Genomic DNA, 14,327 nt, shown 5'->3' on the forward strand with positions numbered 1-14,327 from the left:
CTATGCGGTATAATTTGTGTGTTAGATTTATAAAGTATTTTCACCTGAATTTAGTAATTGGAATTTTTAAAACTTTTGGTATCTTTCAGATATGTTTTCTCATGATACTCAAGCCCTCTTAAGAAAGAAGCTCATAGAAGCATCATTCCAAAAAGTGATATTGGATGGATATGGGAGCTGTGGCCCTCAGAATCTAAACTTAAGGAAAGAGTGGGAAAGTGAGGGTAAGTGTGAAGGTCACAACAGATATTATGATGGACATACAAAATGTAAGACAACTACCTGTAACAAAAACATCACTGTTACAGGAGGTCAAAAACATGAAAAAACTCAATCTGTGTCAGTTGGTTTTTCTAAACCATGTGTTTCTGTAAGTAAATGCCGACATCAATTTTTGAAACATACCTTTCTTTAAAAGAAAATTTGGATAATCCAAATAGTGACTTAGTCCATGTTTCAAATAATCATTTAAACCAATTAAAATGTAGAACTGGAGTAAATGTTGGGGCAAATATTTCTGAAAAGGAGAGATTTAAAAATGAGGAGGTGATTTCTAAATATGATCAATTTGATGGGTCCTTTGTTGTTTCACCAACAAATAACACCTTGTTCTGCCTGTGATCAATATAGAAAGGTCTTCATTCATTCATCGTTGCTTAATCAATGTCAGGGAATAGATAATTTGGGAAAACATCACACATGTAATAAAACTTTGACAGCCTTTAAGCAGGACTCTACCCTAAATAATTACCAGTATATTTGTATTACAGAGAAAAATCAGTACAATAAATCTGATACAACATTAAGCCAAGGAATAAGCCCCAGAAGACATCAGAAAACTCATTTGCTACAGAACCATTACAAATGTAAAAAATGTGAGAAAGCCTTTCATGAATGCACCAACCATGTCCGTCAGAGTATCTTTATTCAAGAAAAGTCTGCCAAATGTAATAAATGTGTGGAAACTTTTATGCAGTCATCAAAACATACTCAGCCTCAGAGAATCCATATTGGAGAAAAGTCACACAGATGTAATAATGGTGAGAAAATCCTTAGTAAATTGTCAAGTCTAAGAATACATGAGATAATCCATAATGAAGAGAAACCGTACAAATGTAAAGAATGTGACAAAGCCTTTAACCATCGTTCACACCTTACTCAACATCAAATAATTCATACTGGAGAGAAACCATACAAATGTAAAGAATGTGGCAAAGCCTTCAATTCTAGTTCATATTTTACTCGACATCAGAGAATTCACACTGGAGAAAAACTTTACAAATGTAAAGCATGTAGCAAATGTTTTACTCATTCTTCAAATCTTCTTGTGCATCGGAGAATTCATACTGGAGAGAAACCTTACAAATGTAAAGAATGTGGTAAATCATTTAAAGTGTCTTCAGCCCTTACTCAGCACGAGAGAATCCATACTGGAGAGAAACCCTACAAATGTAAGGAATGCAGCAAAGCCTTTAACTGTAGGTCGTACCTAACTAAACATCAGAGAATTCATACCGGAGAAAAACTTTACAAATGTAAATCATGTAGTAAATCTTTCTCTCGTTCCTCAAGTCTTATTGTCCACCAGAGAATTCATACTGGAGAAAAACCCTATAAATGCAAAGAATGTGGCAAAGCCTTTAATTGTAGTTCACGCCTAACTCAACATCAAAGAATTCATACTGGAGAGAAACCCTACATATGTAAAGAATGTGGCAAAGCCTTTAACTGTAGTTCATCCCTTACTAAACATCAGAGAATTCACACTGGAGTAAAACTTTACAAATGTAAAGCATGTAGCAAATCTTTCTCTCATTCCTCATGTCTTTCTGTGCATCAGATAACTCATACTGGAATGAAACCATATATATGTAAGGATTGTGGCATCTCCTTTAACCGGTCTTCAAACCTTAGACGACATCAGATGATTCATACTGGAGAGAAACCCTACAAATGTAAAGAATGTGGCAAATTATTTAATCGATGCTCAACCCTTACTCGACATAAGAGAATTCATACTAGAGAATTTCTATAGTTGTAGTAAATGTGAAAAGAGTTTTATCCAAAATTTAGAACTTAAAAATCACCGTAGAGTTTATAGGGAAACAACTTACAGATTGAATAAATGGGAGGAAGTATTTAATCAGAACTCAAATCTGAATGTGTCAGGACTTACACAAAAAAGGACTAAAGCACACATCCCCAGACTTTAAAATTAAATAAGAGTATTTGTTATGGAGGATTACTCGAAAGCCAAAGCAGTTATTTTGTTATGTGTTTCAAATGAGCAAAAGCATTGATGTTTGGACAAGTAATTATTCAGTGAGCACATTATTTGTATTGAAAACATTTGAAATTTGTATAAAGCAAATTATAATTCAATTCTCAAGTTAGTTTTTATACCTTAATGCTTAGTCTTTACATAAAAACATATACTCTATTTTTTCTACATCAGAGCTATGAGAGGTTGTTCTATAGTAGATGAATGTCATTAATATCAATTTATTTTCATGGAAGTTTAATGGCAAATGTAAAATACATGAAGAAAATATAAAGAGGCTCTTTGTGTTTGAATCATAAAACAGTAATGTGTGTAAGCATATAGTACATATTTAGGGCATTATTATTCTATACTAAAGTAAAAGAGGAGTATTCTGAATTTATTTATTACATCAATTGTTCCTTAAGTAGAAAAACACTGGTCAGTTATTTAAAATACTGGCAAACCTTTATAGTACAATGAAGTAGTAATCTTGAATATTATTTGATGTGTTAAAAATAAAAACATCTTCACAGATATCAGAGGAAAGTGAAAACTCGTATCTGAAAGATTGTAAATGTGCTTTATATCAATTTTCCAGAGGACTTAAACTTCTAATAATATTGATAATATTCTCATGGTTACTATTTTGTATTATTTCCTGCTTTTTGTAGCTACTGGTGTACTATGACAATTGTAATAAAGATTATATGGGGGTATACTTAAAAGTCATACTTTTAAAATCCTGAATCATTGTTTATAAAATGTTATTCAGTATTTTTCTTTGCACATGCCCTTTTTCAGTCCAGTTGAATACTTAGAGATTCTTCTTTGCTTTCACTTGCATTGAATGGAATATATAGATGTATTAAGATAGAAAGAAAAAGGTGTAAGAGAACTATACAGGCAGAAATGCATGTATGTGTACCTGTCTTCAAATGGAAAAGAAAATGATGGATCACAACAGGAAATTTGAGAACTATTTATTTATTACCAAACTAGAAACCTCACAAATTCTCAAAGCTAAATTAGTTTCTCATTGCACACTGAATTTTTCTCTCATAAATCTAATGTCTTCTGGGTTCAGACTGTATCCCATACAAATCCTTTTTTCTTGCCTATGATTCATGTAAGAAGAATTATATGATTTTCTTATTTCAAAGCTTATAAAATATTGCTTATAAGTTCCCATGGATTTTAAGAATGTTTTTATAAAATTTAATGGTACTGTCTGGGTGTGGTGACTCACGCTGGTAATCCCAGCATTTTGGGAGGCTGAGGCAGGTGGATCACCTGAGGTTAGGAGTTTGAGACAAGCCTAGCCAACATGGTGAAACCCTGTCTACACTAAAAATACAAATATTAGCTGGGTGTCGTGTCCCATGTCTGTAATCCCAGCTACTTGGGTGACTGAGGCAGGAGAATCACTTGAATGTGGGAGGCAGAAGTTGCAGTAAGCCAAGATCACACCACTGCACTTCCAGCCTGAGTGACAGAGTGAGACTCCATCTCAAAAAAATAAATAAATAAATAAAAAAGATTTAATGGTGCTTAGAAATTAATCTGAATACATGTGTAACTCTACAGTGATCTATTTAGTTACAATACAAAATTCTGACCAGTTAGTTGAAGAAGTACCAAAGATAAATAAAAAATCTTGAAAACAGCCAAGACAAAGTAACAAATTATGTAAATGGAATAAATAATATAAGTGCAGTATAATATGTCATGAAAAGTAATCATTGCAAATGATAATGGAATTACATTTTTAAATTTCAGATAGGAAAATCTATTATCAACACGAGATTCTGTATTCAGCAGATTTCTTTAAAAAATGAAACCAAGCCACAGTGAGATATCACACACCCATGAGAATGGTAAAAAAAAATTTTAATGTGAGTACCAAGTGCTGGTTAGGATTTGGAGCTACTCAAGTTAGGAATGCAAAATGACATAGTAACTTTGGAAAATAGTTTGACCATTTTAAATAAAGTTAGTCATATACTTATTATTTGAACTAGATGTCCCACCCCTAACCAACCATTTATTATACAAAACTGAAAACTAGTGATTAAAACCTGTTTGTGGATATTTGTTGCCACTATATTCATATTTGCAAAAAGCTAGAAATAAATCTTATGTCCCTCAGTAGGTGAGTGGATAATAAACTGTGATATGTCTATACAAAAGAAATGTGTTGTTAACAAAAAGGAAAAAACTATTGATCTCCACTACTACATGTATGAATCTTAAATATTTTTCTCTAAATTAAGGCTGTCAGATCAACAAGGCTGTGTATTACGTGATTCTATTTTATCACATTGCATGAATGATTAGAGGGATGGAAAATGATTAGTGGTTGCCAAAGAATGGGAGGAGGACAGGCATTGATTACAAAGGGGCAACAAGAAAAAATTTGCAGGATGACTAAACAGTTTAGTGTGGTACCATGGAAATAGGTATATGACTACACAGTTGTCAAAACCCAATGAACTGTACACCACAAACAGTAATTTTACTCAATGCAAATTTTAAAAATTAACCAGGATGTTGGGGAAATTCAGATATAATGCAGACAGTGACAAATGAATCTCATTGTATTACAAATTATTTGTCATCTGGCTGGGTGCAGTGGCTTACACCTGTAATCCAAGCATTTTGGGGGGCTAAGGTGGGAGGATCATTTAAGGTCAGAAGTTTGAGACCAGCCTGGCCAACATGGTGATACCTTGTCTCTACTGAAAATACAAAAATTAGCTGGGTGTGGTGGCACACACCTGTAATCCCAGCTACTCAGGAGGCAAAGGCAGGAGAATCACTTGAACTGAGGAGATGAAGGTTACGGTGAGTCAAGTTTGTGCCACTGCACTCCAGCCTGGGTAACAGAGTGAGACTCTTGTCTATAAACAAACGAATTATCTGTCATCTACCTATAAACATAACCCTACTGAAGAGGATGTGGATAAAATGTATGCATCTAAGTCACTTTGAAAAACAGTATTTTGGTTGAATGCTCTAAGACTACACAAGCGCTGTATTCTACTGAGTAATATTTTATTTTCCTACAAGAATATGAGTTAGCAATTCTGAAACACTTTTACGTGTTATTATATAATATATGGAGGCTGTTTATCAGTGTTGTTCACAAAAGTTAAATGGTGAATGCTAGCATGAATCTTGTGGTCCTAGCCCAAAGTTGGAAATGTCAGGATGAACCCATCACTAATATATCTGGATGGATGGATGGATGGGTGGATGGATGGATTAATATAAAGACAGATAGATAGATAGAGAGATAGAGAGAGAGAGAGAGAGAGAGAGAGAGAGAGAGAGAGAGATAGATAGATAGATGAAGCATGTCTAAGATATCTGGAAGGATGGATGAATGGAAGGATGGATAGATGGATGGATGGATAGATAGATAGATAGATAGATAGATAGATAGATAGATAGATAGATGATTCAGAGATCGATAATGTTCCAAACTCTTGAGGGCCAAGAAGCAGAGACATCTAGTATCAATGAACACACCAAGGTCTACAGTCTTAGTTTCTAAACAACATTCATTAAAAGGACCCAAAGGTTGAAGTTAGAAAATATAAGTTGAGCTACAGGATCTTGTAAAGCCACAAAGGAAAAAATGCTTAATAAAAATGATAGGGACTTTTCAAAGGGAGCCAACCTGAAAGACCTCCCAATGGTCCAAGCTCCAACAATATGAGCAATAAGTTATGATAGCTTTGGATTACGGCCCAGAGAATAAAATAATATTCACTTATCTCTACTGTGTGAATAAAAGAGATTAAATAAATATGGAAAGAAGGAAGGAAATCTTACAATATTCAAAATACAAATCAATGTAGTTGGATAATGCAAAATAAATCAACACTAGAACATCACAGTAATAATTACTGTAGGGAAGATTCCCTGAGGAATTCAAAAATTTCAGGAAAAACTTAAACACTAAAGAGTGTATTTGGGTCAGTCTCGGTGGCGCATGCCTGTAATCCTAGCACTTTGGGAGGCCTAGGCGGGTGGATCACCTGAGGTCAGGAGTTCGAGACCAGCCTAGCCAACATGGTGAAACCCCGTCTCTACTAAAAATACAAAAATTAGCCAAGCATGGTGGTGGGCGCCTATAATCCCAGCTACTTGAGAGGCTGAATCAGGAGAGTCACTTGAACCTGGGAGGCAGAAGTTGCCGTGAGCCGAGATCATGCCGTTGCACTCCAGCCTGGGTGACAAGAGTGGAACTCCATCTCAGAAAAGAAAAGCGTATTTGCATATTTTAAGTATCTACCATCTAATATTAATACAGTTTTTTTCTTAATTTCTTAGACTTGTGACTATTTGAAACAAATTGCAACACTGTATTGTAGGATTTATAATTTATAGTTGTTAAAATTTATAACACATGGAATAAGAAGATAAATGGAACGGTTCTGTAGCAAACTTTTCACTTTTTTTTTTTTTTTTTAATTTAAGACAGTATAGTATTAACTCTAGAAGTAGATTTGGTTGATATGTTAAAGATTCTTATTGTATTCCCTGCAGCAACCACTAAAAAATGCAAAGAAGTGTAATGTAAATGCTAAAAAAGGAGTTAAATATAAAATATTTGTTTGCACAATATTTATGTATCTTTTAGTCATAATAGCCCCAAACAGGAAACAACCAAATGTCCATCAATAAGAAAATGAACTAATTGTATAGCTTTTAGAACAAAATACAGCTCAAGAATACAAAAAAGCAAGCACACATCCTGGATAAAATTCATAAACCTGCTCAATGAGAGAAAAGTTCCAGACACAGAATTGTACTTTATGTATTTGTGTATTTAATTTCAGGCAAAATAATCCTATGGTGAAAAAAATCAACACAGAGATAATCTCTGCTTGAGAAAAAGGACCAAAGACAAGGGAATTTTCTGAGGGTGATGAAAATATTGCTTTGAAAAGGGGTGAAGTTTATCTGGGTCTATTTATTTGTCTAACATGTACAGTTAAGGTTTATGCCTTGCAGTGTATGTACATCTTCACAAAAAAAAAATCTTAAAAAAATTAAGTGGGTGGAGGTAGGAAAAGGGTTGAAGTATAGATGAAGCTGAAGTGGTACATGATTAGTGGTTGAAGCTTGGTGACAGGTCTATATATTTTATTTTTATGTCTTTAATAGTATTTGTATAAATGTACAATATTCATTTACAGTGTTAGCTCAGGATCTTGTTTACCTTTGGACAGGGAGGGAGGGATAAATTTATTTTCTGGGTAGGAGTAAAGCTGGTTCTATTCCTCAGTTATGTGAATTATCTGTCATGATCCAAAAAGCTTTATATGAATATTTCTGTATATAATGTTGTATATCAATAAAAAATTATATATTATGTATTTGCACCAAAATCCTAACTCACTGTCTCAGAATATTGGCAGTGTTTCCTTTTGTCGTAAGGTGGAACACAATTTCATGGCATTAGCAGATGGGTTTGAATATTCTGAAGTATCAATGTCCTAATCTTATGGACACCTCTTGGGTCTTTCCATTTTTGCCTTCAATTGGTAAGTGGCATGGTTTTGATGTTTTGAGATGAAACTTTTTCCCAGCAAAGTCTTTTTCCCATAGTGATGCTCTGAAAGCCAGGACACCTAGCACAGGACCCTGGGCATAGTATGCACTCAGTACATGTGGAGCATGTTAATCAGGAACAAAAGGAGTAGCAAAGGTCAGTTCCTGCAAAAGTTGAGTAGATAATACAGGCATGACTGAAAGGCTGCAACTCAGGAGTAAACATTTTACATTCATTCAAGAGACAATTTGCAACTAGTACACCAAAAAATTTTGACTTAAAGGAGTACTTTGGGGGCTTTGGCTCTGTAATCACCTGGAGAACTTTAAATAATACTGATGTCTGGGCCATGCTCCAGGGATTTTGATTTTATTGGTCTGTTGCAATTTGGGTTTTGGGAATTGTAGGGTCTTTGCATGTGACTGATGTGGAGCCAGGGGTGAGACCCCCTGTTTCAGGGTGAGGGATGCATTAGTTGTGTGTGATTTCCATGTGTGCTGCAGGTATTTGTCCTATGACCATTCCTGCATTTGGAGTCTTGGAAATTGTGGCAGGAGGAAATGTCTCTCTACAGATCATTTTTTTATGTCACTTGCTTTTAGAATAAGAGGTTATTTCAGGCACAGTAATTTGATTTAATCTGTTTTCAAAGCATAAATAACCTGAAAATACTAAAATGAAAAGAATTCGCAAACGTGAGAATTTGCAAACATGTGGAGTGTGTTCTTACGTGCTTTCCAATTTCTCTGATGATAAGAAATGAATAATGTTTGGCCTTTTGATTTCCTTAGCTCAGACACTTTCTCAAATTATTTGAAGACCTTCCAAGTTGCTTCAGAAGCATTGTCCAAAGGAGATTATTCCCAATAATGAAGAGTAATAGATGGATGAGAATGTGTAAGGAATCCTATTTCTGTCACAGAAGTGGCACTCTGCAGAACCTCAAGGGCCCATGGAGTTCATGGGCTTTGGAGTCAGGCAGAGTTGACCCTGAGTCCCATCCCAGTCTCTTAATAGACTAGTTACTTGGAACAGTTATGCAAGACAAGGCATAATGATACTGATTGCAGTAATGGGAACAATTCATTCTTCTCTGTGTCCATGCCCTTTGCAATGTGTTTTTAGCTACTGTCATGCAAGGAAAGATTCTGTTTACCCAATCCTTGGGTCTGACTGGCCTTATTTGCTGTGGCCAATTCATACTGATTGTTCTAGTGAAACAATTAGGCATGTTTTGCTCCTCATTCTAGTCTTTAAAATGATATTTTATGAAATTGTATTTCTACTGTATTGGGCTATATTCTTTCTTCTCAATATTCTAATTCACTGGTCCTCTTATCTCTGTTTAGTTTAGTGGTGAACCTATACATTGTCTCGTAACTTAATTTTGTATTATTCATATTCTATTGGGCTGTTGTTCAAATGTGGCTTTTAAACTTGAGTTACTTGTTCTTTCCACAAAAATGAACATTGAATTTCTACTTTTCTTGTATTCATTTAAACATTTTAAATATAATTCCAATGTGCAAAGCCATTGCATATTTTTTCTTCCGATATTTCTTATTATGTCACTCAGTTTTTCCTTTGGTTCTCACTTTTGGGAGATACTATATTTGGGGTGTCTATAGTCATATTATTTCCAGTGTTTCTTTCATTTTCCCTGGGAACAAGATGAAAAACACACATAGATTTGACATCCTTATGATGAGTCAGTATCTGAAGGGAGCATTTTTTTCTTAGGTTGACTACTCTGGATCATTATCTTGATTTAATTTTGCTCCTTTGAAGTTCTTATACTTTCCTTTAACTCCATTCAGCAACTTAAAGGTTACTGTAACTTAAGGATTTTTTTAGTTGTCTGTATTAAAATATTTAATAATATACAGCATTTTTGCTAAAAGCACAAATATCCACAGTGTACATGAATAAAGTATTTCAATAGACATTGTGCAGCATATAGCAGAATCTTATGAGATATCCCGTTTCTTCATTCAGAACATTCCTCTCAGATATACCATGAGATAATAGTAATTTGTAAACAGTAGTTTTTTGATACTTAAAATTTTGTTTTTTGAACATTTCTGAAAATATATACTTCATGCCAATGAACAGAACTGATCTAGATACAGCCAGAATTACTGTTTCTCTATAATATTAAAATAATATTGATAAAATTATTTATCTGAATTCAGGTCTTTTGGCTTTAATCACTCTGCTTCCTTTTTAGCATGTTCCTGAATTTACAAAAGAATCTGTTTGGATTTCTACTTATTCTATAAACAAATTAAAAGAGACAAGGGAAATTTGTGTGTGGCTAGATAGTAGTTATTGGTTACAATTTATAATTTCTAGTGTCCTTTTAGTTGCTTTGAAAATAGTAACCTCTTGAATTTCTGCTATCATAAAATTCGTGTCATTGTTAGGCCTGCACTTTGCCATTCAGTTTTTTTCACCTCTGGTACTAGAATATAGTGTGTATCTTCTTTTTACCGGTGAAAAATGCTATGCATTTGTCTCTACCTAATTAGTGAAACTATATTTAGCATGTTTATGTTCATTTAGTTACTGTATACCAAAACATTTTATTTCTGTGATGGTCTTAATTTTACCTAACAGGATTGTAAATGGCTTAGTTTGTCAGTTTTCATGAATTTCTGTGTTCCACATTTCAGGTATTAAGTCCGTGTGTAATTGGCTTAGAATAATCCCTAACACACTGTAGGGGTTACTATGTACTAACTGCTCTGCTTCCTCACATTTCTATTTGTTCATACCATTCTTCATTTACTAAATTATTTTGTGTATGTTATTCATATTTATTTTTCTGTCCTCTCTAAATATTTATTAAAAAGAGGAGGTAGGCTAATGTGTCATGTTGATAAAATCCAAAGTCAAATGGTATGCTTCACTGTTTTCCTTTAGATATAATAGCTTTTTTGACTCAATGAAGTTTTAGTCATATTCTCAATCCTAAAACACAGGAAGCTTTTCTATAGCTGATTGAAATTTATCATTTAAATTTTTAAAAATATGGGTAAAGAAGGCTTATGCTAGTAGTGTTGCAGGGTCTTTACTCATATTCCCCCTTTTTTTGTTTGCTGAGCGTATTTTTAAGAGTGGAATGGACATATTCTACTATGGACTGCCCTTGGGGGTTATATGAGATGCCTGTGGAATGTTGGATGTTCCGTGTGTGAGAAAATTGTTGAAATTGTAAGCTGGCATAAGCCAGACCATTATCAGTTTTAATTTTTGTGAGCCGCCCCATAAATGCAAAAGCTAAGAGAAGATGTTTAATAACATATCGGGTGGAGTCTCCAGGAAGAGCATGTGCACCAATTAGCTGAGAATTGGTATCAATGGATACATGTACATATCTTAGTTTTCCAAATTCAGGGATGTGTGTAACATCTGTTTGCCATAACTGATTAGGTTCTAGTTTTCTAGGGTTAACACCTGTTGAAGGAGAGGACATGTCTGTGAGCTGGCAATTATCCTGTGATCAGGGTAAAATGTTTAGCTAGTCTTTGAGTACGTTGAAATTGTTTAGTTAACTTCCTCCAACTTTGTTGGAAAAATTGATGCGATTTAGTGGCTTGGTCAAGCAGTGATGTCGTGACTTGCAGGTCTGCTTGATTATTGCCATAAGCCAGTGGGCCAGGCAGTGAGCCATGGGCTCGAATATGTGTGATAAAAATAGGATGTGTACATTTATCCAGCAATTGCTGAAGTTGAAGAAAAGGTGCACACAGGATGGGCTCGAGACTAGACTTAATGAGGGCTGTTTCAAGGTTCTGCAATAAATAGAGTAAGCAGAGTAGTAACAATATTCATGGGCTGAGCAGAAAAGGTCTCCAGGGCCAGTTTTATGGCTCCAACCTCAGCTCTCTGAGTGCTAGTAAATCCAGAATGAGTGAGGAAATTATGCGGTCTCCACCAAATAGCTGTTTTTCCATTTTTAGCAGAGCCGTCAGTAAAAAGCATTAAAGTGTTAGTTATGGGGGAGTTAACTACTTTTGTAGGCACAACTACTGGAGTATGAGATAAGAACTGAAGTAGTTTGTCAGCAGGAAGGGCATGCTGTATATGACCTGCATAATCAGAGAGTGCTATCTGAAGATCTAGAGATAGGGGCAATACTGCTTCAAATTGTTTGTTACTCAAAGGAATTCTTATGATATCAGGGTAATAACCTAGCAACTGATTGCATCATCTGTGGCATGTATAGATGACTTTACTAACTAGCTGGATATAGGGAGATAGTGTTTTAGTCCCACTATGTGAGCAAAAATTTCATTCTAGGAAGCATAGCCCTGGGGCCATCCTGTTGGGGAATGTTTAGTAGGAAAAACAATTTAACTGAATGTTGTGGGTCTATGCAATTTAGTTGCCTCTGAGAAATAGCTTGCTCTATTTCCTCAATTTCCCTTTTTGCTGCAGGAGTTAAATACCTGGGAGAGTCTAGGGCTGTATTATCCTTTAGGATAGAAAACAGGCTTTGTAACTTATCAGTAGTTATGCCCAAGGTGGGATGAAGCCAATTAACATCACCCAGTAATTTTTGATAATCATTTAAGCTGTGTAAGTTGCTAAGTTGCTAGTATTTAATTTAATCTTTTGAGGTCTGAAGTTAGTATGTATCCAAGATGTTTCCAAGGAGAAGACAATTGTGCCTTTTCAGGGATTAAACCTCTTAACTATGTATTCTTTACGACAGAGGCATATAAACTTAAAAGAACTGGCTCCGTTGGGGCTGCTAGTAAAATATCATCCATAAAATGAATAACCCTTGCAATCAGGAAATTTATTTCTACTGGAGAATAAAACCCGATTTACATGATATTGACACAGGGTAGGACTGTTCAGCATTCCTTGAGGAAGTAGTTTCCAATGAAATTGGTAAGCTGGCCTTTCATTATTGATAGCTGCTATTGTAAACACACATTTTTCCCTTTCCTGTTCTACCAGGGGAATACTACAAAAGCAGTTATTTTAAGTCAATAATGAGTATAGGTCAATATTGAGGAATTGCCATGGGGAAAGGGAGGCCTTGTTGAAGGGGCCCCATAGGTTACAAATTAGCACTGATAGCCCGTAAGCCATGTAAAAGTCTTCATTTGCCAGAACTTTTGGGAATGACAAAAATGGGTGAATTCCAAGAGCTCTTTGATGGTTCTATATGGCCGGCTTTTAATTGCTCCTCAACTAATTCATGGGTTCATAATTTCTCTCCCTTTAGATGCCACTGTTCTATCTCATTGGATCTTGAGAGAGCCACATCAGGGGTAGGGGAGGGATAATAACAGTGGCCATTATTAGAAAGGGGTCTGCAGAGTGACCCACCCCCCATTGGGCTAATAGGTTCCATCTCCAAAGATTAACAGGGATGGGTGTGATTAGAGGCTGTATAACTGCCTTTCTTCCCTCTGAATCGCAACATGTTAGGGGCCATGTGCTCTGCTTGGCTGTGTCCACTTCCCTGTGCTGACAATTTTTTATTTCTGAGTGACCCACGATCAAGTTTCTGGCCAGTTTTGATCACTAATGATTGAAATATCCACCCCTGTGTTCAATAAGCCAGTAAACTTTTTATTTCTAATTTTTAAAGTAATCATGGTCTCTGATCAGCGATTAATTGGTTCTGATATACTCCTGTGGCTCCCATGATTCCAAAACTTCCCTTTCTCCTTTCCTTTCCCTGGGCGTTGGGGACCCAGTATGGTAAGAGTAGTAACTGAGCTGTCTTTGATCCAGGGGGAAGAATATGCAGACCTTTACATTCCATCATAACTAATACCTCACCTTGATAATCACTATCAGTTACCCTGGTGAGCACATTAATTCCTTTACTGGATAGGCTTGATCGCCCTAGGACTACTCCCACTGTTCCCAGAGGCAGTGGACCCAAGATCTTGGTTGCAACCCTTTTAGGGTCTTCTCCTTTTAGCACTAATTCGTTGGGGCAGAGTAAGTCCAGTCCTGTGCTCCCAGTGGTGGCTGCTCTGAGAAAGAGGACTGTGGACTTTCCATCGACCAAGGAAAGCTGCTGGCATTCAAATTTGGATCTGCATTGATTTACCCAATGTTTCCCCTTTTTACATCAGGGACATATAAAAGGGGATTCTTTTCCTGAGTTACCTTGGTCTCTACTATTGGGGCATTCTCTTTTAATATGACTTGGCTCTCTGTGTAGAAAACAATTTGGGTTTTTCTCCCTTTTCACTTTAGGAGGCCTTAATGCCTGTGGCTGCCTTTCCTCTAATTGCCTGCACTGCTTGCTGGCAGTCAATGTTACCATTTTCATAAGCCAATTGCAACAATAAGATATCAGCAGCCTAGGCATGACTAATTTATCTCTTAATTGCCTGGGTTAACTGATTGATAAATTCAACAAATGGCCCCCGAGGCCCTTGTGGAACAATTATGAAAGATCCCTGTTGAACACTGCTTTCGGGAATTTGGTCCCAAGCCCTGAGAGCACACAAAGACATTTGTGCATAGGCT

At 35.8% G+C, this 14,327-nt stretch overlaps 1 protein-coding gene across 11 annotated transcripts in view; it reads left to right on the forward strand.

Annotated features, from left to right (window-relative positions):
* The window catches only part of LOC105482978 (zinc finger protein 267-like), a 42,986-nt gene extending 39,538 nt beyond the window's left edge, over positions 1-3,448 (forward strand). For all 11 annotated transcript variants that reach the window (XM_024793174.2, XM_024793172.2, XM_071084465.1 and 8 more), the window contains 2 exons: positions 90-224; positions 771-3,448. In XM_024793174.2, the coding sequence (XP_024648942.2) occupies positions 90-224; positions 771-2,035 (1,400 nt within the window). In that variant the 3' untranslated portion in view covers positions 2,036-3,448. The remainder of the gene's footprint in view (positions 1-89; positions 225-770) is intronic.
* The last annotated feature ends 10,879 nt before the right edge of the window (positions 3,449-14,327 follow it).

Source organism: Macaca nemestrina, chromosome 18 (assembly GCF_043159975.1).
Source record: "Macaca nemestrina isolate mMacNem1 chromosome 18, mMacNem.hap1, whole genome shotgun sequence".
Lineage (NCBI taxonomy): Eukaryota > Metazoa > Chordata > Mammalia > Primates > Cercopithecidae > Macaca > Macaca nemestrina.